This window comes from Dasypus novemcinctus, chromosome 9 (genome assembly GCF_030445035.2).
Source record: "Dasypus novemcinctus isolate mDasNov1 chromosome 9, mDasNov1.1.hap2, whole genome shotgun sequence".
Lineage (NCBI taxonomy): Eukaryota > Metazoa > Chordata > Mammalia > Cingulata > Dasypodidae > Dasypus > Dasypus novemcinctus.
In genome coordinates this window covers 130756552-130782332 of record NC_080681.1, presented here as the reverse complement: position 1 = coordinate 130782332, position 25781 = coordinate 130756552, and the positions used below count along the sequence as shown (strand labels likewise).

The 25781-nt window shown below is 63.2% G+C and overlaps 1 protein-coding gene across 3 annotated transcripts in view; it reads right to left on the bottom strand.

Moving 5' to 3' along the window:
- Positions 1 to 2075: 2075 nt before the first annotated feature.
- Positions 2076 to 25781, bottom strand: part of MORN1 (MORN repeat containing 1) — a 73969-nt gene continuing 50263 nt past the window's right edge. For 2 of the 3 annotated variants that reach the window (XM_058304611.2, XM_058304613.2), the window contains exons 6-9: positions 15271 to 15398; positions 15103 to 15185; positions 6120 to 6166; positions 3260 to 3674 (exon numbers count right to left, since the gene is read on the bottom strand). In XM_058304611.2, the coding sequence (XP_058160594.1) occupies positions 3343 to 3674; positions 6120 to 6166; positions 15103 to 15185; positions 15271 to 15398 (590 nt within the window). In that variant the 3' untranslated portion in view covers positions 3260 to 3342. Of the gene's footprint in view, positions 3675 to 6119; positions 6167 to 15102; positions 15186 to 15270; positions 15399 to 25781 lie in introns of all 3 variants that reach the window. The other variant, XM_058304612.2, reaches the window with a different exon arrangement.

Genomic DNA, 25781 nt, shown 5'->3' with positions numbered 1-25781 from the left:
GCAGGGAGGGCAGCGGGGTCAGAGCTGGGGGGCAGCGGCTCTGGAGGCCGGGCTGGCTCTGCTGCTCTGATCCCCTCACCCCGCTGTCTCTAGGGCGCCCCTCAGATGCCCGGCTGGCCAGAGGGGCACTGCCCTGTCGGGGGGCTCCACCACCTCCTCCACCAGGAGTCTTCTCGGCACCTCTCCTGGCAGAGCAGGGGGCCGGGGGCACAGAGAGCCCACTCCAGGGTCCTGTCGTCTCGTGGGCCCCCCAGCTGCTCCACCAGGAGGCCGGGGGGCCGGGGGGCCGGGGGCCGCTTGGAGTGAGCAGGATGGCTGGTGTTTGCTGGTAGAAATTTTACTGACTCAAAACCCATCGGTGAGGGGCTGCCCGGCGCAGACCGCGCCTCTCCCCTGGCGGCGGGCAGCCACCCCCACCCCTCCCCTGGCGGCGGGCGGGCCCCTCCCGGCCCTGGGCCTCCAGTCCCGCGCTGTTTCTGTGACTCTGGAAACGGGTGCTGCTCTGGAATAAACACACAGGGCCGCCCCCTGACGCACCGGCGAGCCCGGCAGCTGCTTCTGCGCCCGGCAATTTTTCCTTCCTAAATGGAAACATCATTTTCTTTGTTTTTCTTTGGACGGAAATGTGGTTTCATCTCGGAGAGGGGGAAAAAAACCAAACCAAAACAAAAAAGAGCCGCAAAGCGATCTGCTGAGTCTGGGGCGACCCCGGGGCCGGGCAGCGCGCAGGTGTTCCGGGCGCTGCGCTCACGTGGCCCTTCCACCTCCCCGGTCGGTCCCTGGGGTCCCACACCCCTCACGGGCCCAGCACCGGAGGGTGGGACGGGGCCACGAGCCGGTGGTCAGCCCCAGGCCTCAGGCCGAGGAGCCTGGCAGCCCCCTGGGGCGGGTGAACGGGCCGAGCCCCAGCGGGACCCGCAGGCCTGGGTCCTGGCCGTCCCGGAAGGCCGTGGAGAGGGGCTGGCTGCCCCACCGGTGCCCGGGGACCCAGTGGCTCCAGGACGGGGCGCCGCCGAGCAGGGCGGTCTCCAGCTGCCTGAAGAAGATGGTCCTGGTGGCCCCCTGGGGGCGTGGGCCCGGGACAGGCGCCACGGCCAGACTGAGCAGGGAAGGCCCCTCGCTGCCCCAGAGCAGCCGTGCCCAGGAGGGCAGCTTGCTGCCGCCGGCCGCTGGGCTCGTGCTGGCCGCTCCCCTGGGCACCGCCCCCCACCCGGCTCCCGAGCTCCTGAGGGGTCTGTCCCCCAGCAGGCAGCAGCCTCCCACCCGCCTCCATGCCTGTCCGGTTGCCCCAGGGGCCGGACAGAGCCCCTCCTGCTGGGCAGTCAGAGGCGGACGCCCCGGCCACCCCAGACCACCCGAGCTGGCAGGACAGCTGCCCCCGGGGGCCCGGCTGCTGCCGAGCCTCGGGATTGTCAGCATGGGGCGTGGGGTCTCGGGGGCCCCCACCTCTCTGTTCACATCTTCCCAAGCCCCCACAGGGCCTGACTCTCCCTTCCAGCCACCCCACCAGCCTGCGGCCCTGCTGATCCTCTGGCCCCCCACCCGGTTACCCCGTCTTCAGGCCCCTCCGGGTGTGCAGTGCAGAGGAAAACTAGAGGGGACCCAGGGGACGGGGGCCGTGGGGTCGGCCGGCGCAGACTCGGGCGGCTTCGACACGGGGAGCCCCTCACCGCGCCCCCTGCTAGTGAGGCCACGCGCACCCACCTCCGGGTGCTCCGTCACCCCTCGCCCCCACCTGCCGTCCTCTTTCACCCCGTCATCCGTCCCTGCCCGCCCGGTCTGCCGGGGCTGCTCCGACAAAGGCCACACGCCGGGGGCTTGACCGAAGGCCTTGGCCGTCTCGGGCCAGGAGGCCAGAGCCAGCGTCACGGCGCTGGAGGCCGCACTCTCCTCGGGGTGTGGCCCTGGCGACGGCGGCGCTCGCCATCCTCGGCGATGCCCGGCTGGTAGGCGCACCTCTGCCTCTGTCCCGTGGCGACTGCGCGCTCCCGCTGCGGGCTCTCCTCTCTGCACCTGGCTTCCTCTGCGCGCGACGACTTCGGCCATGTTGGGTTAAGCACACCCTGACTCGGTGGTCTCCAAAGAGGGTTTACTCAGGACCAGAGATTACAACCGAGGGGACGCAATTCCACCCATTACAGCCCCCACCCACCTGGCCACCAGCCGTCCACCCATCTGTCCGTCCACCCATCTTCTTTTCCTCGTGTTAATCCATCAACCCAGCCAGCTGACCCTTTATTCATTTGCCCGTCTCTCCATCCACTCTCTTCCTCCACTGTCCACCCTGCCACCCGTCTACTCTTCCACCTGCCCACCCTCGTTCGTTTGTTCACCCATCGACCTACTTTTGCATTAATTCACCCACTTTTTTTTTTAGTTACTGGGCCAGGGATTGAACCTGAGGCCTCACATGCAGGAAGCCGGTGCTCAGCCACTGAGCCACGTCCGCTCCCGAATTGACAGGTTATTTTTGTTTCTAGTTTGTTTTTAGGAGGCACCAGGGCCAAGCCCGGGACCTCCTTGTGGGAGGCGGGAGCTCACCTGCTTGAGCCACACCTGCTCCCATCCACCTTTCCTTTCGTTGTCCATCCTTTCAACCCCGTCTGCCCGCCCTCCGGTCATCCAGCCACTCGGCGACGAGCTGGGCTTCTGCGCCCCTCGTGTGCGCCGTCCATTCCGCCTGCACAGAGCAGGCCCGGGGCTGGCCGGGCCTCCCACAGACGTTTGCCGAGGGCCCTGCGGGCACGGACACCGCTGGGGCAGAGCCGGTACTGGTGACAAAGCCGACAAGATCCCTGCCCTCCAGGAGGCAACCAGCAGACCAGTGAGTCAGGCACGTGGCGTGTTGGTGTCGCAGGGAAGGACAGGCGAGCGGGCGAAGGCGTGTGGGTCGGGGCTGGAGAGGAGACGCCACGGAGGGCACGTGGTCGGCAGGAGTGACAGCACGTGACAAGGCCCCGGGGTGGAAGCCGGCATGTGCGGCCGAGGGGCTGCGAGGGCCAGGGCGAGGGGCCGGGCGAGGGGCCGTGGGGGCCAGGGCGAGGGGCCGGGCTGGGGCCAGGGTGAGGGGCCGGGTGAGGGGCCAGGCGAGGGGCCGGGCGAGGGCCCGGGCCGCTGGACAGAACACGGGGAGCGGAGAGAAGTGAGGGCGGGGACCGGCTCAGGACGTGGGGGCTGTGGGGAAGAGACAGGGGCGGGTGGAGCAGGGGGAGCAGCGGGGCTGCGGCACAGCCGCGTGGGAGCTGTGCGCCCCGGGGGAGCCCGCAGCGCCAGGAGGCCTTCCAGGCAGGGGTGGGCGTGGGGTGCGTGGCGGGGGCGGGCGCTCGGGCCACACCGGTGTCTTTATTCCAGCCCGTGGCCGTGGGCTTCGGGGCGCGGGCCGCTCTGGGGTGTCTCAGGGTTGCTGGGGGACGGAGGGCTCTTGGGGGGCTGTGGCAGGGAACCCCCATCAGCCGGCGTGCCCGACTGGCGTCTCTGGGTGGCTGGGGAGGGGATGCTGCTGTCCCCGCGGCGCTGGTGGCTCTCTGGGGCCCCGGCAGCTGCCCTCGCCTGGCTCGGGGCTCCGTGGACGGTGCGCCCCTTTGCCACGACCCGCAGGTGCTTGAAGGCGGCGGGCAGCGTGTGGCCCAGGAACGGGGGGCTCGTCACGTCGAGGATCATGATCACGTACTCCCCTGGAAAGACGGGGTTCGCGTTCGTTCTCGGCCGCCCGGGGGCCGTGGGGCCCCAGCCTGGCTGTGTTTAGAAGTGCCCTGCTCCCTTCACCCTCAGGGTGCTCCGTCCAGGACGCCCACTCCACCCTGCCCCCGTCCCTGGGTCCCCGGGCCCCACCCTCCTGGCCACCTGCACCCACATCCTCCCTCAGGCCCCCAAGGCCTGGCCCCCCACTTCTCAGGGGTTCTTGGGGCTCTGGGTGCTTCTCCGGGCCCCAGTGCAGCCCCCCTGCAGCGGGGCGGCTCGTGGGCGCCGGGCGAGCGGGAGGCGCGCTGGGCGAACGCTGAGTGGGGGACCGGCTCTGGGGTGCAGGCCCCGCCCTGCTGCCTGGGGGTGTGCTCTGACAACCCTTCCCTCCTTTAGGGAGAGCAAATCCATTTTCTCTAGAATTTTCTAAAAAGTAAGAAAGCCTGAGTGGCTGGGGGAGCCCCCGCCCTGGCCCCGGGTGGGCAGGGGCGGGCGCGGGGCTTCCTGGGAGGAGGGGCGCGGTCCCCTCCCACGCGGCCCCCTCCCACGCGGTCCCCTCCCACGCAGCCCCCCTCCCACATGGCCCCCTCCCGGGCTGTCAGCTGCCGCAGGGCTTCAAAGTGGGAAAAGCCATAAAAAAGAAAGAAGAAAACAAAAAGTGCGGTTGCCATGGCGACTGGCTTCCCGCCCCCTGAGCCTGCTCGGGCTGGCACCGGAGCGTGGAAAAAGCTTTCTGGGCCAGCCCAGGCTCACCCGGGAATGCAGCCGCGGCGGCGGGGGGTGGGCGAGGCTGGGGGGTGGCCGTTGGCCCGGGGGGGTCTGGGGGGGCAGGCGAGGCTGGGGGCGGCCTCAGCTGGGGAGAGGCAGGCAAGCTGGGGGCGGGCGAGGCCGGGGGGCGGGGTGGCTGTCTGGGGTGGTGGCGGGGGGAGGCGGCGGGCGGCGGCCCGGGAGGATGGCTGGGGGGGTCGAGCGTTGGCCAGGGGGGCCTGGGAGGGGGTGGGCGAGCTGGGGGCGGGCGTTGGCTGGTGGGGGATGGGGGGGCAGGCTTCGGCTCGCGCCCAAGGACGCAGGCAGGGCCGTGCTGGGCCCCGGGCCTGAGCACTGCCCACGCCGTGACGCGGCAGCCCCGGGCCCTGCGGGCAGGACGAGAGCCCCCGGCTGGCCTGGAGGAGAGCGGGTGCCACCCCGGCCCTGGGTCCCGGGCACCGCAGGTGGAGCCAGCCCGGGCCTCGGCGGCCTGCTGGGAGAGCGGCCGCAGCCCGGTCTGCCTGGGTCGCGCCTGGGGCGGGGTCTGGGACACCCTGGGGCCAGGGTCCCAGCAGAGCCCCGAGCTGCCGGACGTCTCCCCCACGGCCCAGCCCCCCACCTCCGCCCCCTCCCCACCCCCAGTCGCCGCCCCCCTCCCGCGCTGCACGGCCCCTGCACGGCTCTGCCTGGCTGGGTCCCCATTTCCACTTCCACACCCTGACCCCCAGCCAGGGGTGCGCCCCGTGCCCACCGCGGACTAGCCTGGCCCCCACGTCCCCCCCCACGCCCACACTCTACATTCCGTCCCCAGAGCAGAGGGGCCCGAGGGCTGGGGGCAGGGCAAGCGCAGCTTCAGGGCTCACGTGGCTGCACTGAGTCCCCGCATCCAGCTGGGTGACCGCCACAGCCTCCTCCTCACTGGGGGTTTAGGGACCCCTGAGACAGCCCCATGGAAGCATCACACATGTGACCTCCCTGAAGAAGAGGCTGAGGATCAGAGTGGGAAGACCCAATTCTGTCCACGTGCTGGACTCCCCGTGGCTCCTCGGGCCCTGCAGGCTGCCACAGGTGTTTGAAGCACTGGGAAAAGTGGCCCCAGCGGCCATGGGAGCGTGGGGTGCTTGTGGGGCAGCGTGCAGCGTCGGGGCCTGTGGTCACCGAGCACCTTCCCACCTGTACACCGACCCTCGTCAGCCAGGGTGCCCTGAAAGTCCCGGTCACTCTTGGGGCTGAGGAAGAGACCAAGGGTCTGAGAGAAGTGGGTGCCCTGCAGGCTCCTCTGTGGGCCCCTCCTGCCAGGGTCCTGCAGCCGCCCCATGTCGCGGTGAGAGCCTTGGTGGCCCCTGGCTCCTCGGTGGCCTTGAGGCTGCCACAACTGGGGCTGCAGGTGCCGGAAAAGACGAGGGGCTGGGGCTGCGGCGCTCCGGCCAGGCAGCGCGTGGGGGGCCCTGCCGGGTGGGGGAGACGGGCGGCCCGGGCCTGGGGCCTGGCGAGGGTGCACCAGAGCAGCCCCCTGGAGCGGCCGGCTGGACGTGGCACCCCGGCAGTGTGCACGGGCAGTGAGCACTTGGGGACCGCTGGAGAGGAGCGTGTCCCCAGGGGTGGCGTGGCTGTGCCCGCAATGCCGGTGGGGGCGGCCCAGCTGCCGGAGCCCCTTGCCCCTGCCGCCTCCCCCCAGCCCTCCCGCCTACCTGGGAACGCGGCCGCCAGGGGCTCGGCTTCGGCTGTCCCGTCGGGCCTGTGGGGCAAGAGGAGGGTCTGAGCGCGCTGGCCGGCGGCGCCCCTGGCACCCACGCCTGCTGGGCCTGGGGTCCCACCCCTCCCCACCCCCGGGGTCCCTGGACGCCCTCGCTGAACGAGCCCACCCCCGTCCAAATCCCAAACCGCGCAGACAAAACCGCGCCAGCCTCCAGGTGCCAGAGCAGGTTTGGGGAAAAACAAGCCCCCATTGCTCGGTCCGGGCTGCTTCATGCGGAATTCGGTGCAATTTCTAAAAACCGGAGTAAGGGCTGCAGGAGGCCTCACAATGCAGAGGGCAGAAGATTCCGGAGGATAAAAAGAATTACGAGCCATTCAGAAAACAGCTGATGCACCAGATCCGTTTGAAAACGACTCAGCAGCGGCGTTTCCTTCTCAGCACACGCGCCGAGCGCGGCGGGTGGGGTGGGGGGCACCAGCGTGTGTCCCTCGCGGGGGACAAGAGCCCGTTTTGCCAGGGAGCTGGTGAGCTGGGAAGGCAAAGGGGCCGGGCGACGCGTGGGGCCCCCCGGGGCCCCCGGGGGTGGCTGCTTCAGCCCGAGCCCTGTGTCCCCCCAAAAGCTCAGGAGCACGTCCGGGCATCTGCAGAAGCCCCCACGGCGGGGTCCAGGCCTGGGTGAGTGCGCCCCAGGCCCCCCGTGCCTGTCCTGGGGGCCCAGACCTGGGTCAGGAGCAGGGGGTCCTGTGGCCCCCTCAGTTTGCCCTTGGCCTCCTCCCTGCCGCCCCGACCCCCCAAATGGGACGAGGGGCGTCTGGGTCCCCAGTATCCACCCCAAGGATGTGGGAGAGCCGCCCCGGACCCCAGCCCGCCCGGCCTTGGGGTGCTGCCAGGTCCCTGACCTCACGCCTTAAAAACCATGCCCGCCTTTGACCGGCAGAGCGCAGCACATGGCGACTCCGAGCGCCCCCCCTCGCGTGCCAGGCACGGCGCCGCTGCGCGGTGTGCGGCGAGGGGCGCAGAGGAGTCACTCGGCGCGCGGGGCCCGCGTCTGAGAAGCCCCCGGGCTGAGGGGTCAGACCCGGCACCGGGGTCCTGGCTCAAGGAGGCCGGGGGCGCCGGCCGCACGGGGATGTCGGGGTGTGCCAGCACTGCGCTGGGTGAGGGGCTTCAGTCTGGCCCCAGGAACGCGCGGGCGCCACTTGGCCTGGAGCCGGGGCGGCTGGGGCTTCCCTGCTGTGCTGACCACAGGGGAGGGGAGGTGGGCGTGGGGGGCCGGGGAGGGGCATGCCCCCGGCCCTGGGGAGGGAAAGCTGGGAGCCTGGGGCGTCGCGCCCCCCCCCCCCCCCCGGCGGCCCTGCGCTCAGGACCCTCTGGGCAGCCCAGCTCCCTACCCGCCCTTGGCCTGAAGTGCGCGGAGCTGCCCGCTCTGTGGGCTCGGGGTCCGCAGCCGTGCCCTCCTCAGCGCCGCTTCCTCGCTACCGTCCTCGGGCGCTGGAGACCCCCAGCCACCCCCGGGCCTGGCGCCCGCTGCCTCCTCCGTCCTCGCGCTCTGTGTTCCGTCCGGGCAGCACCCACTGCTCTGGCCCCAAGCTCGTGCCCCGCTTCCTCCGTTTCCAGCCGCTGCTCGACCCGTGGAGGGACTTCCACCCCAGACGCTGTTTCCACCCCCGGGAGGTGGATCCGGGGCTTTTCTGCATTGCATCTTCCCTGTCTCTGCTTAACATGCTCCAGCTCCGAAAACTGGCGAAGAGCCCACCGAGGGCAGCCCCGCCCGTCGGAGCCCCCGCAGCAGAGGCGAGGGTCCTCCCTCCTACGCCGGCCTCGCCCGCCCCCCTCCTCCCGAGGCGCAGAAGCGCAGCCCTCGGCCGGGAGGGCTGGGGTTCCGCCGCCCGTGCAGGAAAGCCCTGGCCCCACGCGTGGGAAGAGGGGCGCGGAGGAGCCCTGCTCTCTCGCGGTACCTGCAGCGCTCCGTGAGCCGCGCGTCCTCGACAGCCGGCTGGCTTTAAAAACTCAAACCCCGGGAGGCAGACTTGGCCCAGGGGATGGGGCATCCGTCTACCACATGGGAGGTCCAGGGTTCAAACCCAGGGCCTCCTGACACATGAGATGAGCTGGCCCATGCGCAGTGCTGATGTGCACAAGGAGTGCCCTGCCATGCAGGGGTGTCCCCCGCGTAGGGGAGCCCCACGTGCAAGGAGTGCACCCCGTAAGGAGAGCTGCCCAGCAAGTGAAAAGTGCAACCTTTCCAGGAGTGGCACCGCACACACGGAGTTGCAAGATGATGCAACAAAAAGAGACACAGATTCCTGGTGCCCCTGACAAGAATCCAAGCAGACACAGAAGAACACGCAGTGAATGGACACAGAGAGCAGACAACACTGGGGGGGGGGGGGGGGGTGCGGGAGGGGAAGGGGAGAGAAATAAAACAAAACCAAAAAACTTAAACCCCAACGTGCTCAAAACATAAAGGTTGTATGCATCAAAGCACATTGCCACGAAAGTGAGGAGAAAAACGTACAGGATGAGAAAAGATATCTGAAAACCACGAATCTGATAACGGCTTACTGTCCCGAATACGTGAAGCGCTCCCACAACTTGTGTGACGACCCAGTTTAAAAATGGGCCACGGACTCAAATAGACATTTCTCCATAGAAGACATACAAAGGGCCAAGCAACACATGGAAAGAGGCGCAACGCTGGGAGAACGCCGAGCAGGGCCTCAGGGCTGCTCCACCCCCACGCGCCAGGACGGCTGTTACTAAAAAATAAGACAAAACAGAAGATAGCAGGTGCCGGAGAGCATGCAGAGAGGAGCACTTACTTGTTGGTGGGGATGTGAAATGGCGCGACTGCTGTGGAAAACCGTTTGGGGGCCCCTCAGAAAGTTAAACACGGAGCCTGACAAGCCCGTTCCAGGTATGTGCCCCAAGAACCGAAAGCGGGGCCTCTCGGGCAGATGCCTGCACCCTGACGCCCGCCGCGGCATTCCTCACTCCGAGACGGAAGCCACCCGCGCGGCCATCAGAGGACGAACTGAGAAGCAGGACGGGCCACCCGCCCAGTGGGTGTTGGTCAGGCGCAAGGAGGAGGGAGGAGGTGATACAGTGTGGACGAGCCTCCAAAATTCACGCTCGGTGAAGTAAGCCAGGCACAGAGGGACGGAGGCCGTACGATCCCACGTACAAGAAATGGGCAGAAAAGGCCAGTTAGAGGCAGAAGGCAGCGCCGCAGGCACGAGGCGGGGACGGGCCAGGCCCGCCTCGCGGGAGCAGAGCTGCTGCTTGGGTGACGAGGAGCAGCCGGGGGTCATTCTAGAAACAGAGGTGGACGCAGCACTGGGGTCACGACACCCCTGAGCTGAACACCTGAAAACGGTCGAGAGGTTTCTCCAGTTGTGTGGATTTCAACACACAACTAACACACATGCACACTAACACACACACACTAACACACACACACATGTGCACCTGCCTGGGCGTGTCCCAGCACCTTTGTCCAGGGAGGGGGCCCTAAGCGGCGGCCGCGACTGAGCTCAGGGCAGGGTGGCCCGCAGACGCTACTGCTTAAGCCGCCTGCGCGGCATCCGTGCCCGGGCTGATCTGGTGGTCCGCGCCAGGAGAGGGGATCCGGGCATCAAGGGCCAAGGGCGAGTGGACGTGGCTCTCCCGGCCACACTCTGGGCTGGCTGCAACCTGCAGAGCCGCCCGGTGCCTGGGGTCCTCCTGCCGACGGCACAGGCCAGGGCTGGGGGCCCTGAGGAGCCGGCCTGCGCAGCAGTCGCCGTCCCCACCAGCCGTGGCCTCTAGGGGCCCCGAGCGTCTGCCCCGACGCCTGGGACCACGGCGGCCTCTGGTTTCCTGATGCCCCGAGCTCCTGGGGAGCTGGGGAACGGCCCGCTGGGTGGAAACTGGGGAGACTGCCACCTTAGAAAGTTCGAGAATGACCAGTCAGCTCGTTGCTGGAGCAGGGCGCCCCGATTTGGGGCTGGAAACCACTGTCGCCCATCGGTCCCTGAGAGCCCGTGGCTCTGAGACGAGAGCAGACGTGGCCGCCGGGGCCTGTCTTCAGCCCTGGGTCTGGGGTCTCGCCTTTGCTGGGGTCCTCCTCCTTTCAGGGTGCCCAGGGGCGCCTGGGGCCCCGCCCCAGCCCTCCCGCCTCCTGCCCCCTGTCGTTGCCGCGAGGGGCATGCCAGGGGGTACCACGGCCCGGTCCACTGACAGACGTGGGCTGGCCCCTCCGCTGTGCATGGCCAGGCAGAGCTCCCTGCCCTCTGCGCCCCAGCCCTCTGTCCCGGGAGCCCTCATGGCTGGGGCGCCTCGCCCAGGCCCCCCGAGACCCTCGCCCGGGCCCCCAACACCCTCACCCGGCCCCCCGACACCCTCACCTGGGCCCTCCCCGAGACCCTTGCCCGGGCCCCCGGGCCCCCGAGCCCCTGTCCAGGCCTGGCTGCGCTCTGGGCGGCGCTCTCTGGTCCACGCCATTGGCCGGGGCCACTCTGCGTGGTGGGCTGGTGGGTGCTGGGGCCTCCGGGGTCCCGCAGGCCCGCTGGTGGGCTCCTCCCTGGGTGGGCTGCCCCGATGGCACCGCCAGGCCTGGCTCGAGAATGGGAGAGCCCGGGTGCTGTGAGTGCCGCCCGCTCAGGCCCACTGACCGCTGGGCGCCGAGGGCCTCGGCCTCCCGGGGCAGGTGGGGGTGGGCCGCTGGCCCTCCGGCCACCCCGGGCTTGGGGTCAGCGAGGAGAGGGGCACGGGCGGTGCCCCCAGGGGCAGTGCTCCAGCTGCGGCGGGCGGCCTCGGGGAGGGTGTTAGGGTGCCGAGATCACCCTGGCCACTCGGCCATGCCCTCGGCCCACCCAGACCCCTCAGGAGCTGGCCCGGCTGCTGGGGCTGCAGAGCGCCCGCTGCGCAGCGCACAGGAAGGCCGAGCCTGCTGCGCTGCCCGACGGCTGCTGAAACGAGCTGCTGTGGGCGTCTTGATTAAAACCACTTTTCTCCAGCCGCGGGGGGAGCGCCAGGCCGGGGCCCCCACCTCACCGCGTCCCTGCGGCCGGCAGGCTCGGCTTCCGGGGAGCGCGAGGGCAGGGCCGGCCCCATCGTGGGCCCACCCGCGAGGCCCGCGCCTCCCAGCCCGCCTTTCGCCGTGGACGCGGCCTCCTGTCGCCCGGGGCTCCCTGTCGTGTCGAGAAATTCTGCAAAACGCCAGGGTTTCCCCACGGGAACGCGTGGAACGCCGGGACGGGTGGGCACCCCAGGACCCTGCCCCAGCCGCCCTGCTGTGGGGGAACTTTCCAGAACAGGAGTGCCCCACCCAGGATTGGACGACTGGAAGGCGCCGAAGCCACTCCTGTGGCCCAGGAAAGCGGGTCCCTCCCGGGGAGGAGGGGCCGGCACCCCGGCCCCCTGTGCAGGCCAGGACGCGGCCCACGTGGCGGGCGCGGCAGGGACGGGGCGCCTGGGGCGGGGCCGGCGGGGGCTCAGCCCGGGACCCTCCCCCGCTGCCCTCTCCCGCTGAAACGCCGGCTTGGGGTGCACAGCGGCACTTGGCCCTTCGAGGAAGGGGCTCTTGAAGGACGCCCGCAAGCCAGCGCGTCCCCGCAGCCGCCTCGGGCGAACTGGGGCCGCTGCCGGCCACCACGGTGGGGGGCGCCGGGGGCTCTGGGTGCTGTGCCCAGGTGGGGGGCTCTCCCCTCAAGCTTTTGTCAGAGCCTCGCGATGCCAAGGACGCCCGCGGCCGCGGGAGGGGAATGTGGGGAGGGCCCAGCTGCAGGGCAGGGGCAGGCTGCCGCCCAGGACCCTCGGGCCCCCCACAGGGAACGGCACCCCGTTTCAGCTGCCTTCACAACTCCCACCCCAGGCCTTCCTCCCCCGTCGGCTCGGAGGCTCTCGCCCACCCGGACCGACACCTCGAGGCCAAGTGCTGGGGCACGGCCCAGTCCCCACCGCGTCGTCGCAGGGGGTCCACGGGCCCCCTCGCCCGCCCCCTCACCCACCACCCTCATGACGGCGGCCGGGGGCTGGACGGAAGGCCCTCCGGCCAGGTCCGCTGAGCAGCCGCCCCCCGGGCCTGGGAAAGTGGGGAGCGGCCGGCCCTGCGCCTCCACGGCTGGGCCCCTCCCCGGGGCGGGAGCAGAGCTGCGGGAGAGCTGGCGCTTAAAAATATCTCCTTGGGGTTTCTATATTGGGAAGAAGACACGTGCTGGGCTGCGGGTGGGAGGCGGTTCCTGCGAGGGTCCGGCTGGTGCACACGGGGGGCCCTGCCCACGGCCTCGGCCTGCCCGGCGGCTGGCACGGTGGGCCCGGGCCGTGGGCACGCCTGCAGCCCCCGAAGCTCAGAAATGGCAGGAAAGGGAGCTGTGACGGGACAGGAGTGGGGGAAGCGGCAGTGCCCCCAAAGCCGCCACCGAAGCCGCAGAGCCCGTGGCCGCCCGGGGGGAGGAGCCTCCTAGAGGGACACTGCTCCAGGCCTTGAGGCCCCTTCTGGAGCTGGCCGGGCCGAAGCCCCCGCGGCCGCGCCCTCCGCTCACGGGGTGGGGGGATCGGGCGGTGGGCGGCGGCTTTTTGCTGAAATCAGACGTTTCCACAGAGGCCGAGTCGCCACGGCGCCCGCGTCGAGCAGCGACGCTGCCCGGGCTCCCGGGCTCGCCCCCGTGTGCCGCCGCCCGCGCTCACGCAGGACCTGGGGCGGGCGTGTGCGAGCCCCGCCTTCCGCGGCAGCTGGGCTTTGCTTTTTAAGTTTGTGCTTCTCAAGTTACGGGGTACAGCGAGCTTCATATCGAACTCACAAACAGCGACTCGGAGCCGCACACGAGTCGCCCCCGACGGGCTCCGGCTCAGCCCGGAGGGCCGGGAGCTGTCAGGCTGCCCGCGCCTCTGCCCGCCCCGCGCTGTCCCGCTCGCCCCCGTGCGGGCGTCACCAACGAGCCATCTGATTGCAGGGCGCTGCGGGGCCGGGCGACGGACACCGCGGCCGCCTTTCGACTCTTACTGAGTTTCTCGCTTTCCTCCAGCTCCATGCTCGGCCCTGCCCGAGGCCTGCGGCCTGCGCCACGCTGACACGCGCCACGGAGCCGGCACGCCTGCAGCTCCTGTGGCCGTGCGGCGAGGCGGGAGCGGGCCACCGCGCCGCGCCTGGCGTGTTGGCGTCCATGCGCTGCTGTGACCTCTGCCCTGCAGCCCGTCCTGGCTGCCCTGGGGCTTTGTCAGCCCCCCCCCCTCCCGGCTCTGCCCCTTCTGCTCCGTCTTCCCAGGGCTTTCACTGTGGCCTCTGCGCCTGCCTTGCTCCGCGCAGCCCCAGCCCCCAGGGGGGGTGGCAGAGCGCGCAGGGGGCTGGGGGTGGGGGGCCGGGGGCAGGGTACCTGGGGCCGGGGAACTGGGTGGCCAGGGGCTGGGGGTGCAGGGGACCTGGGGCGGGGGCGGGGGTGGGGGTTCAGGGGGGCTGGGGAGCAGGAGGCCAGGGAGCCGGGGGGCTGGGGGCCAGATGCAGGGGACCTGGGGTGGGGGTGGGGGGCCAGGGGCTGGGGCCAGGGGCTGGGGGGCGGGGTGCCGTGGGGCTGTGCTGCTGTCCCTAGTGGGGGCTCAGGGCTGGGAGGGGCGAGGCTGCCGAGGGGGGCCTGGCAGGGGCCTGATGCGCGGCCCCCTGCAGCGAGCCCCCAGCGGCGGGCACGGGGCGGGCAGGGCGGTCAGAGCTCCCTGATGAGCCAGAAACAAAACAACAAAGGGACAGAACTGCTGAGCCGGGCCGGCCCGCTTCTTTGGCTGTCAAGCGGGGTGACCGCCGGCCGTGGGCTCCTGGGGCATCACTGGAGCTGCGATGACCCTGCCCCCCGCCCCTTGGGCAGATCGGGGAGCCCGACCCCCGCGTCGCCCCAGAGTGGCCAGCAGCACCGGGGCTCCGAGGCTCCCGCCACCGGGCAGCGCAGCCGCCTGCGTCTGTCCTGTGGGGGCTGCGCCTTTGGCACCCCCTGTTCTCCTGGGCCCGGACCCAGACGCCGCCCCTCGCCCCCAGGCCCCACGAGGGTCCAAGGAAGAGGAAGGCGTTTGGCAGCACCCGGTGCCCCACCAGGGTCGCCTCCGCGCCAGGCACCCCCCGCCGGGCACCCAGATTTCCACCCCCAGGCGCGTGTGTGCACGGGGGCTTCTTTGGCAAAGGACCCCCGAGCGGGGCCCAGCGGAAGCCCACTGCCCACCCCCGCCCGCCCCCGCCTGCCTGTCCCCAGACTCCTAACGAGGCCCGGCCACACCGCGTCTCCTGCCCCTCACTGCGCCGTCCATGTCGCACGCTGCGGCCATGCCAGACCCCTGGCCAGGTGGCCGTGTGCTAGCTGTGGCCCTCGCTGGACCCCAGTGGGCTGGCGCCGGGGCTTCCTCCTGCAGCACTGGGACCCCCCCGCGGGGCTCGCCGGGCCCAGGGAGACGGGAAATGCGGGGGGCCCGCGTGGAAGCAGCCAAGCGCGGGCGCACTGGTGCCTGGCACCAACACACTGCCCACTGCGCCGCCTCTTGGCGCAGCCTGCCTCGCTTCCCCCTCCCACGCGGGCGCTTCCTGTGATGCCCGAACAGGCTGAGCCCCAAGCCCAGGTTGCCCTCGGGTCTGCTCCGGGGCCAGCACTGCCAGTGTCACCGGGCCAGCCACGGGGGCGCTTGAGGGTGCCTGCGGCCCCTGCGGGCTCTTGGGCGCCACAAGAAGCAGGCTGCCCCCTCTCCCTTCCCCGAGCCCACCCATGAGAGCCGCAGGGACGTCACGCTCCCCCGGCCCTGGGGTCCAGTGCCCGCCCACCCCAGACCCTGGCTCCCCAGGAGACCAGAACTGCGCCCTTGGGCGTCTGGGGGTGCCGACTCCCAGGGAGAGCTGCAGGTGGGGGGTGAAGGGCCCCACCCACGCACGGGTGCCCCTGGAGGCACACCTGAGCGTGCAGGTGCAGGGGCCCTTGGCAGCACCCCCCCAGGGACGTGCCGTGAGTGGGGACCCCTCCTACCTGCCGCCTCCTCGCTTCCGCGCAGTGGTCGTCCCCCCGGGGCAGAGGCCGCCTCTGGGTGCGCCGCCGGCCGCCTGGCAGGGCTGGGGTGAGGGGGGAGCGCTCAGGCTCGGCCAGGGCCGTGGGGGCGGCCAGCTCCTCAGCCCCCCGCCCCCGGGGCCGCCCTACCTCGTGGATGCCGTCCAGGAACAGGAGCGGGTGGTACCCGGGGGGCGGCGGCCCCAGCAGGAAGTCGGAGAACGTGGCATGGCCCCGCACTGTGCGCCGGTGGTCCCAAGGGCAGGCGGCGCCTGCAGCTGCAGAGGAGCCAGGAGACCGAGAAGGGCGGCCTGAGAGTCGGGCACGGGGAAGGCAGGACCTGGGCTGGTGGCCGGGGCGCTCGTCAGGCTGGCTGTGCAGCGGGCCTGGGGCGCTGGGGCAGGGCCCGAGCCGGGCAGAGCGGGCAGGCGGGGGGGCTCCCGGGTGCACAGCCCCTCGACGCCTCCTGTGCTCTCTGGATGCCCATGCTCAGTGCCCTGCAGGCCGAGCTGAGGCTGGACACTCTCGGCGTCAGGGCCGTGTCCACGCAGGGACCTGGTCAGTCCCAGGGAAGCCCAGCTCCCCCGTTTGAACAAAAAGTGTCAGAAGAAAAACACTTGTACCTGGACAGCGCCTGTGCGCTGGGGACAAGCGTCAGCCCCACGTGGCACGCGTGGCCCACAGAGGCTGCTGGCAACCAGCCATCCCGCAGGGACACCCCGAAGCCCTCGGGTGCTGAGCTCGGCGGAGGGAGGGGTTCAGCCGGTGGAACGTCTTGGTGGAGGCCCCCAGCGGGGTCCCCGCCCACCCGGCGCCCTGCAGCCCCTCTCCTGGGGTCCTGTGGGGAGGGGATTCAGGGCCTCTCCTTCTGGCCACCTTCCCCGGGACCCCCAGCGGGCATCAGAGTCCGCCTTCCCAGCAGTGTGGGCGCAGGGCGCCGTCCGCGGCAGGCCCCGGGGTCCCCTCCAGGCTGCGGCACCAGCAGGGGTGGGCACAGGTGGGGGCCTGCCCACTCGGCATTGCCACGTCCCGTGGCACTCATTGTGGCCCTGCACTGCACCCCGCTCGCCCCGGGCCACGTGAGCCCCCACCTCTCACGCAGGGGCAGCGGGCCTGGCCTCTGGGCAGGGGCTGGGTGGGGCCCGCGGGGGGCTGGCGGCCAGGAGCTGCTGGGGGTCCTTCAGGGGTCAGGCGGCCGCTGGCCAGGCAGGGCCAGGGAGGAGAAGACTGGCTGGGGTGGTGGGAGGCGCCCCAGGGGCAGGCCTGCTTGCCCTGCGGTCTGTGGGTGGCCTGGGGGCTGGCGGCCCTGACCGCAGGGTCTGCGGGAGTGACGAGGCACTAGGCCCGGGGACCACAGGCCGGGGAGGAGGGGTCCCCGAGGACGCGCGCCCCAGCCCCTCCACTGGCCCGCGCTGTCCCCGCCGCCAGCCCCCCGCCCCGTGGCCCTACGCTCGGCCCGCGCTGGCTTCCGCCGGGAGATGGAGACGCCAGCTCTGCGCCCAGCCCGCGGACACTGTGCCCTCTGCCCAGGTGACCGCTCACGGGGCGCCTCCAGGAGGGCCGAGGACGCCGTCCCCTCCCCCACCGCGGTGACCCCTCAGCCTGCCGGCCGGGGGCGGCGTGGGCATCGGGGGCTGCACCTAAAGGCCCAGCACGTGAACGTCGTCCTGAGCCAGCCCAGGGTGCCCTGTCCCGGGCGGGCGGCGGAGGGGCCAGCGTGGGGCAGCGTCTGGCCCCGGCGGCCCCGCGGGGATCCCAGCGGCCGTGGGGTTCCTGGGCGGCACCCAGGGGGGCCACGCTCTCGCAGGCAGCTTCTCCAGAGACCCACGGCCATGTGGGGCAGAGGCACGATGAGAGCAGCGCACGGCGCTGACCCCCGCTCCGGCCGTGCCCTCAGACGGCTCTGCGATCAGCCAGGTCGCGAGGGGTGACGGGCCCCCGGCGGCACGCAGCACGGTCGCTCTGCAGACCCTGGCCTGGACACGGACTCGCTAGGACAGAAGGGCCCCGCCTTCCGGCGCTCACCCCCACCAGTGGGGGCCGGTGCCCGGCCCAGTGGGCATCGCCCAGATTTGGGCACGGCTGGGGCCAGCAGTCCACTCCAGGCTTTTCTTTGGACGGTCAGTTCTCTCCCCCTTGGGAGGGTTTCCCTGCGGATGACCCGGTGGCGGGGGTCTCTACAGAGAGCGGAGAAGCCTGGCTGGCGCTGTCCTGCTCGGAGCGGGGCCCCGTCCACTGCGCCGGCTGAGAGGACGCCCGGGCTGGTTAGTTCAGGGCGGCGTCTGCCCAGGCCACGGAGGTCCCACTTGGGTCTGGCTTGCTCCCCTCAGCATCACTGGCCGCGGCTGCCGGGCTCCTCTCTGGCCCCGAGACCCCACCCCCACTCCCCACCCCCACTCCCTGGCTCCCTCGCTGGGCCTCTGAGGGGGCTGCTCCGGGTGCAGACGGCCTCCTGCCTCTGTCCACAGCGTCACCTCGCTGCCCACAGCCACCTTTGCTCAGAGGCCCCAGCTCTCTTTTGAGGGCTGGACGCCAGCGCCGGCTGCCCACAGGCACGTCCGTGCATTGACCCCCGTCACCCCCCCAGCGCTGCCAGGAGCTCTGGGTCCCCAGACCAGGCCCCACCCCTCCTCGGGGTGCCAGCCCCACCCCCACCCGGTCACTTGGCCAGGCACGAGGGTGACAGCCCACCCTCCGCCCACCTCAACCCACCCACGGGTCCTGCCCGGGTTCCCCTCAAACCCCCCCCGGACCCGCCTCCTCGACTGCACCCCACAGCCGCGCCGGGGGTCTGGGCCGCACGTCTGTGGCTTGGAGGATGGCACCGGATCCCCCGGCTCTCGGCGCCCCTCTGGTGCCTCCATCCATCTCACGCGCTCAGTCCCCAGCTCCCAGCTCCCGCGTGCTCTGCAGGGCGCTGCGCCGTCCCGCCCCTCGGCTCACGCCCGCGCCGGCCTGTGCGCGTGGCACCTGCCAGCCCTGGCCTGCTCCTCCAGCCTCCTCTCTGCGTAAGCCAGTCCTACCACTCGACGTCCGGCAGGTTGGCCCCCGCCCTAGCCCAGCCCCCTGATGCCGCTCCCCGCCGGCCCCCAGCTCCCCACCCCCATAGCCGGCTCCTCCCAGCCCACCCGCCGCGGCCCACCACGGCCCCCACCCCAGCCCATTCTCCCCACCCAGCCTGCTCAGCCTCTAGGGCCCCCGGTTGCCATCTGCCCAGTCCTGCCTCTGGTCTCTGATTTTTGGGGTTTGGCTCTGCCCCCCAGCAGGACACACACCCCTGCCTTGCTGACCGGCCCAGGCCAGCCCTGCCCCCCCGTCTGCTTGGCTGACCAAGGGGTGGACGGGGCAACCTCGATCAGGTTAGGCCAAACCACTTGGAGGAAAAGGTTGAAAGTTTGGCAAGTGCCAGTCAAAGAAGTCAAACTGGGCTTCCGATAAAGGAGAGCAAGAGAGCAGCCTAAGACCCGCCAGGGAGGCGCTCCCCGCGGATGCCGTGGACAGCAGGCAGCGCCGTCCTCCTCAAAACCCCTGAAGGGTCGGCGCGACTGGGTGAGCGGCGAGCTGAGAAAACGCGGCCTTAAGAACGACGGGAGCGTGGGGTGCTGCCGCCTGCCCCTGCCCAGCGTGAGTGCCCTGCGCTCCCACGGGGGGTCCCTGGCCTGTTCGGAGGGAGCAGGGCAACCCCACGTGCATGCTGGGGTGCCTGCACGTTGGTGACAGTCCTGACCCCGGGATCTCCTCTCCTCTCTGCGCCTCCTCCAGCAACGTGCCCTGAAGGCAGAGGCAGCAGGTGGGCAGCGAGGAAGTGGTGCAAGAGCCAACTAAGCCCAGCAGCCTGGGGCAAGGTGACCTGCTCTGAGACGTCCGACACGCCCCAGCAGGAAGGGAAGTCATTTCACGGGGAGTCGAGGGGGCTCTCGGCTTCCTGTATGCCAGATTTCCTGAGGCCACACGCGAGCTGAAGCCCAGGGCAAGACAGGAGCTGAGGACCCTGCCCTTCGCTTTAGCCTCGGGCTGCTCTTCTTGACATGAGACCACCAGCCAACGTTTGCAGAGAGGGTAAACGGTGTATTTTGCTTTGGTTGTATGTTTTTGTCACCACTTGGCACTCAAGGAAATCTTGTCATATCAGTAGCTGAATGCTGACATAAGGAATAGACAGCTCAGGTGCTAAATCCCAGCATTAACATTTAAAGTATTTAAATGTGCAATGTGCAACAAAAGATGATAAGACAAAGAAAGAAGAAATAATGGCTCGTTCAAAAGAACAAGATGAAAATCCAGAAACCAATGACCAGGCGTTGGATATATTGGACAAAGACTTTTTAAAAAATGATCCTCACCGTGCTCAAGGAGACAAAGGAAAACAGAGAAAGAACTAAAGGATTATAAGAAAATGATGCACAAGCAATATAAGAATCTCAGTAAAGACACAGAGATTTTTAAAAAGGAACCCAACAGAAATTCTGGCACTAAAGACCACAATAACTGAAATGAGAAATTCTCTAGAGGGTGTCAACAGCAGATTAGGAATGGCAGAGAAAAGAATCAGTAATTTCGAAAACAAGACAACTGAGATGATTCCGGCTGAGGAGCAGAAAGGAGAAAGAACGTTTAAAAGTGAACAGCGCCTTAGGCTGTTGGCCGCCTTTAAGCAGAGCAATACAGCATTTCGCAAGTCCCCGAAGGACAGGACAGCACGGAAGAGGCAGAAGGAGCAGTCACATTTAAGGAGAGACATGAATGTGCACATTCGAGAATTGATATGAGCCCCAAACAGGATAAACTCAAAGAGAACCACAGCCAGGCACATAATAGTCAAACGACCGATGCCAAGGACAGGGAGAGAGTTCTGAAAGCTGCACGAGAAAAGCAAAGTGTTGAGTGCAAGGGAGTCCCAGGTAGACTGACTGCCGGTGTCCCATCAGAAACCACGGAGGAAAGAAGGTGGTGGGACAGACTGTTTCAAATGCTGAAACCAAACAATTGCCCATTGAGAATTTTATATCTGGCAAAACTGACTTTTTAAAAAATGAAGGAGAGATTAAAAGGATATTCCCAAAGAAAATCTGAGGGAAGTTGTCATCACTAGACCTGCCCTACAAGCAATGCTAAAGGGAGTTCTTTAGACTGAAAGGAAAGGACACCAGACAGTGGCTCAAAGCACATACAGAAAAAAAGAGCAGTTGTAAAAGTATCCATTTGGATAATTATAAATGTCAGTACTATTATATTGTATTTTTTGGTAACTCCATGTCTTACTACTTACAAGTTCTAAAAGAAAAAGTAATGATAAATCTATGGATTTGTATATACAATGTATAAGAGTATAATTTGTTACAAGTACAACTAAAAAGGGGGGGGACTATTAAAGTTAAGTTTGTGTGGAATCGAACATGATTGTAATAGATACATTAAATTTAAGCCCCGTGGTAACCACAAAGAAAATATATGAAAAATATATACGGAAAGAAATGAGAAGGGACTCAAAATGGTACAATACAAAAAATCAAATACATATGAAGGGCATTATAGAAGAATTGAAGGACAAAGAAACATACGAAACTTACAAAGACCAATTAGCAAAATGGCAGAAGGAAGGATTATCAGTAGTTGTTGTAAATGTAAACAGATTAAACTCTCCAGGCAAAACACAGAGACTGGCTACATTTTTTTAAAAAAAGCGTGACCCAACTATGTGCTCTTAACAAGAGACTCATCTTAAGTTCACAGACATAAGTCAGCTGAAAGTGAAAGTACGGGAAAACTACCATGCAAATAGCAACCAAAGGAGAGCTGTGGTAGTCATATCAGCTAAAGTAGACTTTAAGTCAAAAACTGTTATGAGGGACAGAGAAGGTCACTACATCTTGATATAGTGGGTCAATTCAACAAGAAGACGTAACAATTATAAATACATATGTACCTAAGAGCAGAGTCCCAAAATATATGAAGCAGATACTGACAGATTTGAAGGGAGAAATTGATGGTTCTACATTAATAGTAAGAGACTTTAATATATCACATTCCATAATGGATAAAACATCTAGTCAGAAGATCAGTAAGGAAATATAATGATACTCTAAAACAACGAGACCAAATGACACTCCACCCAACAGCAGCAGAATCCACATTCTTCTCTGCTGCATGTGGATCATTCTCCAGGATAGACCATATGTTAAGTCACAACACAAGTCTCAATAAATTAAAAAATATTGAAATCATAGAATGTATCTTCTCTGACCACGATGGAATGAAGCTATAAATCAATAACAGAGGGAGAATTGGAAAATCCACAAATATGTGGAAATTAAACAATGCACTCTTAAACAACCAATAGCTCAAAGAGGAGATCTCGAGGGAAATCTGGGAATATCTTGAGGCAATGAAAATGAAATACAACATACCAAAATTTATGGGATGCAGCAGAAGCATGGCTGAGAGGGAAATTTATACCTCGAAATGCTTATATTAAAAAAGAAGTAAGACCTCACTTCAGAGACCTAACCTCACAGTTAGAAAAAGAAGAGCAAACTAAACCCAAAGCAAGCAGAAGGAAGGAAATAACAAAGATTAGAGTGGAGATAAGTTAAATAGAGAATTCGCAAATAATAGAATCAACAAAACAAAAGTTGGCTCTTGGAAAGACTGATAAAATGGCCAACCTTCCAGCTAGACAGACAAAAAAGGAGAGAGGATGCCAATAACTAAAATTAGAAATGAAAGGGGGGACAGTATTACTGATCCACAGGGGCAAAAAGGATTGTAAGAGGATACTATGAACAGCTGTATACCAGCAAATTAAATAACATAGATCAAATGGACAAATTCCTAGGAACACACAAACTACCTACACAGGCTCAAGAAGAAACAGAAGCTCTCAACAGACCAACAACAAGTAAAGAGACTGACTCAGTAACCAAAAACCTCCCAACAAAGAACGCCCAGGACAGATGGCTTCACTCAAGAAGAAATAGCACCTATCTTGCTCAGACACTCAAAAAATTGAAGAAGAGAGACCATTCCCTAACTCATTCTTTGAGACCAACATCACCCTAGTAACAAAGCCAGATAAAAATACCACAAGAAAAGAAAATTACATACCAATACCCTTTATGAATATAGATGCAAAAATCCTCAACAAGATACTCGTGAACTGAATCCAACAGCCGCACATGACAGGACTCACACGCCAGCATCAAATGGCATTAATCCCAGGTACGCGAGGGCGGCTCAACATGAGAAAATCAACAAATGCAGAACACCACATTAACAGAACAAAGGAAAAAGAGAAAGAAACACAACCATCTCAAGTGATGCAGAAAAGGCATTTGGCAAAATCCATCACCCCTTCTTGATTTAAAAAGAATACTTTGCAAACTAGGAATAGAAGGAAATTTTCTCAACATGATAAAGGACATATATAAAACACCCACAGCTAACATCCCACTCAATGGTGAAAGACAGAAAGCTTTCTAAGACCAGAACAGGACCAGGATGCCGGCCATCACCACCGTCACACAGCATTTACTGAGAGTACTAGCCACAGCAATTAGGTAAGAAAAAGAAATAAAAGGCTGCCAAATCAGAAAGGAAGAAGTAAAACTTTCCCTAATTACAGCTGATATGATCTATGCATATATAAAAAATCATGAAAAATCTACAACAAAGCTACTAGAGCTAATGAATGAATTCAACAAAGTAACAGGGTACAAGATCAACATGCAAAAATCAGTGTTTTTTTCCCTATACACTAGTAATGACTAATCTGAAGAAGAAATCAAGAAAACATTATATTTACAGTAGAAACTAAAATAAATATCTAGGAATGAATCTAAGGATGTAAAGGACTTATACATGGGAAATCACAAAATATTGCTAAAAGAAATCAAAGAAGACCTAAATAAATGAGAGGACATCCTGCTTTCATGGACTGGGAGACTAAATGTTAAAATCAAATCTGTTTACAGTTTCAAAGCAATCCCAATCAAAGTTGCAACAGCCTTCTTTGCATAAAAACCAATAATAAAATTTGTACAGAAGTGTTAGGAGCCCTGAATAGCCAAAATCATTTTGAAAATAAGAACAAAATTGAAGGACTCAAATTCCCAATCTTAAAACTTATTATAAACCTGTAGTAATTAGGGAAGTGGCTGTGGCTCAGGTGACTGGGCTCCCACCTGCCACATTGGAGGTCACTGGTTCAGACCCCAGTGCCTCCTAAAGAAGACAGTGAGCTGGTACAACAGGAAGGCATGGCAAACGGACATAACAAGAGACATAAGAAGAAAAAACATAATGAGAGACACAATAAAGTAGGGAGCAGAGGTTCCTGGTGCCTCCTAAAGAAGACAGCGAGCCGGGAAGCAGATGTAGCTCAAGCAATTGGGCTCCTGTCTACCATACAGGAGGTCCAGGGCTCGATTCCTGGGGCTCCCTTGTGAAGGCGCGCTGGCCTGAGTGGCGAGTTGGTCCAAGCAGTGAGCTGGCCTGCATGGAGTGCTGACCCATGCAGCATGCTGGCCCATGAGGCATACTGGTCTGCGCAGGAGCACTGGCCCACGCAGAAAACTGGCACAGCAAGATGACACGACAATAAGAGATGCAGCAGACCAGGGAGCTGAGGTGGTGCAAGAGATTGAGCACCTGTATCCCACTCCGGAAGGCCCCAGGATCGGTTCCCGGTGCCACCTAAAGAGAAGACAAGCAGACTCAGAAGAACACACAGCAAATAGACACAGAAAACAGACAGTGAACGCAAAACAGTGGGGGAGGGGAAAGATAAATAAATAAATTAAATAAATAAATAAATAAATAAGAAAGAAGACAGTGAGCTGAGGCAATGGGCAGGCATGGTGAGCTGACACAACAAGAGATGCAGGGAGGAAAAACATAATGAGAGACACAACAAAAGCAGGGAGTGGAGGTGGCTCAAGCAATTAGGCGCCTTCCTCTCAATCACAGACCCCAGGTTCAGCTCCTGGTGCCTCCTCTAAAGAAATAAGGAAGATGAACAGACACAGCAAGTGAGAAACAACACGGGGGTGGGAGAGAGAAAATAAAGTAAATCTTTAAAAAAATATATATATATATATAGTAATTAAAACTGTGTCTGGCATAAGGACAAATGTATAGACCAGTGGAATCTAATTGAATGTTTATAAATAAGCCTTCATATCTATGGCCAACTGGCTTTTGACAAGGGTTCCAAGTCCACTCAATGAGGTAAGAACAGTCTCTTCAACACGTGGTTCTGGGTAAACTGGATCTCCATACGCAAAAGAACGAAGGAGGGTCCCTATCTCACACCATATCCAAAATTAACTCAAAATGGATCAAAGACCTAACTATAAAAGCCAAAACTAACATTCCTAGAAGAAAACATAGGGAAACTTCTTTAGGACCTTGTGCTACAAAATGGTTTCTTAGACTATGTGTGAAAAGAACAAGCAACAACAGGAAAAAATAGATAAATGAGACTTCATAAAAATAAAAAATGTGCATAAAAGGACTTCATTATGGAAGTAAAAAGACAACCTAGAGGATGAGAGAAAGTATTTGGAAACCACATATCCAGTAAGGGTTTAATATACAGAATAAGTAAAGAAGTCCTCTAGCTTAACAACAAAAAGACAAACAACCCAGTTTTAAGATAGGCAAAGAGCTTGAATAGACATTTCTCCAGAGAAGATAAACAAATGGTTAAAAAACACATGGAAAGATGCTCAACATCATTAGCCACTAAGGAAATGCAAATTAAAACCACAGTAAGACACCATTTGACACTAGAATGGCCACTATTAAAAAATAACAGAAAATGACAAGTTTTGGAGAGGACATGGAGACACGCGAACACGCGTTCGTTGTTGGTGGGAATGTAAAATGGTGCAGCCGCTGTGGAAGGCAGTTTGATGGTTCCTGAGAAAGTTAATATCAAACTACCCACTTCTAGGAATATACCCCAAAGAATGGAAAGCAAGTGCTCGGGCCGGCGTGTGCCCTCTGGTGCCCACAGCATCACCCTTCGCAATCGCCGGAAGACGGGCGGAACGTGGTCTCTCCGCACAATGGACTATTACTCAGCCGTGAAAAAGAACGAAGTCCTGATCCAACGACGTGGGTGAGCCTTGCTGACGTCGGGCTGAGTGAATAACCCAGATGCGAAAGGATGATCAACGCCTGGGCTCACTGATGCGAAAGAAGCTACGTAAGCAAATTCGTGAGTCGGAAATGGGAACGGGGCTGCAGGGCCGAGGCGGGGTGGGAAGAGGCAGTGAAGGTTTACCCGGTGGAGCTCCTGGCTGGCGTGATGGGGAAAGTGGTGGGAGCGGCTGGTGTTGATTGTATGATCCACACCATGGAATTGTACGCTTGGAGATGATTAAAATGGGAAGTTTAGGTTCCATACATGCTACTAAAATTAAAAATAAAGGAAGCAGCACAGGACTGTACAACACAGCGACCCCTGCTGCAGAGCACGGGCTCTGGCTCATAGTCCAGTTGTCATAACGTTCCCTCTGCAGTGGAACAAATGTGCTCCCCTATGCCAGGAGGTAATGACAGGGAGAACTGTGAGGGGCTGCCGGGGAACGCTGTGCTGTCGGCGCGTTTCCTGTAAACCCACAACTTCTCTAATGAAAGGGGGGCCGCAGTGGTGCTGG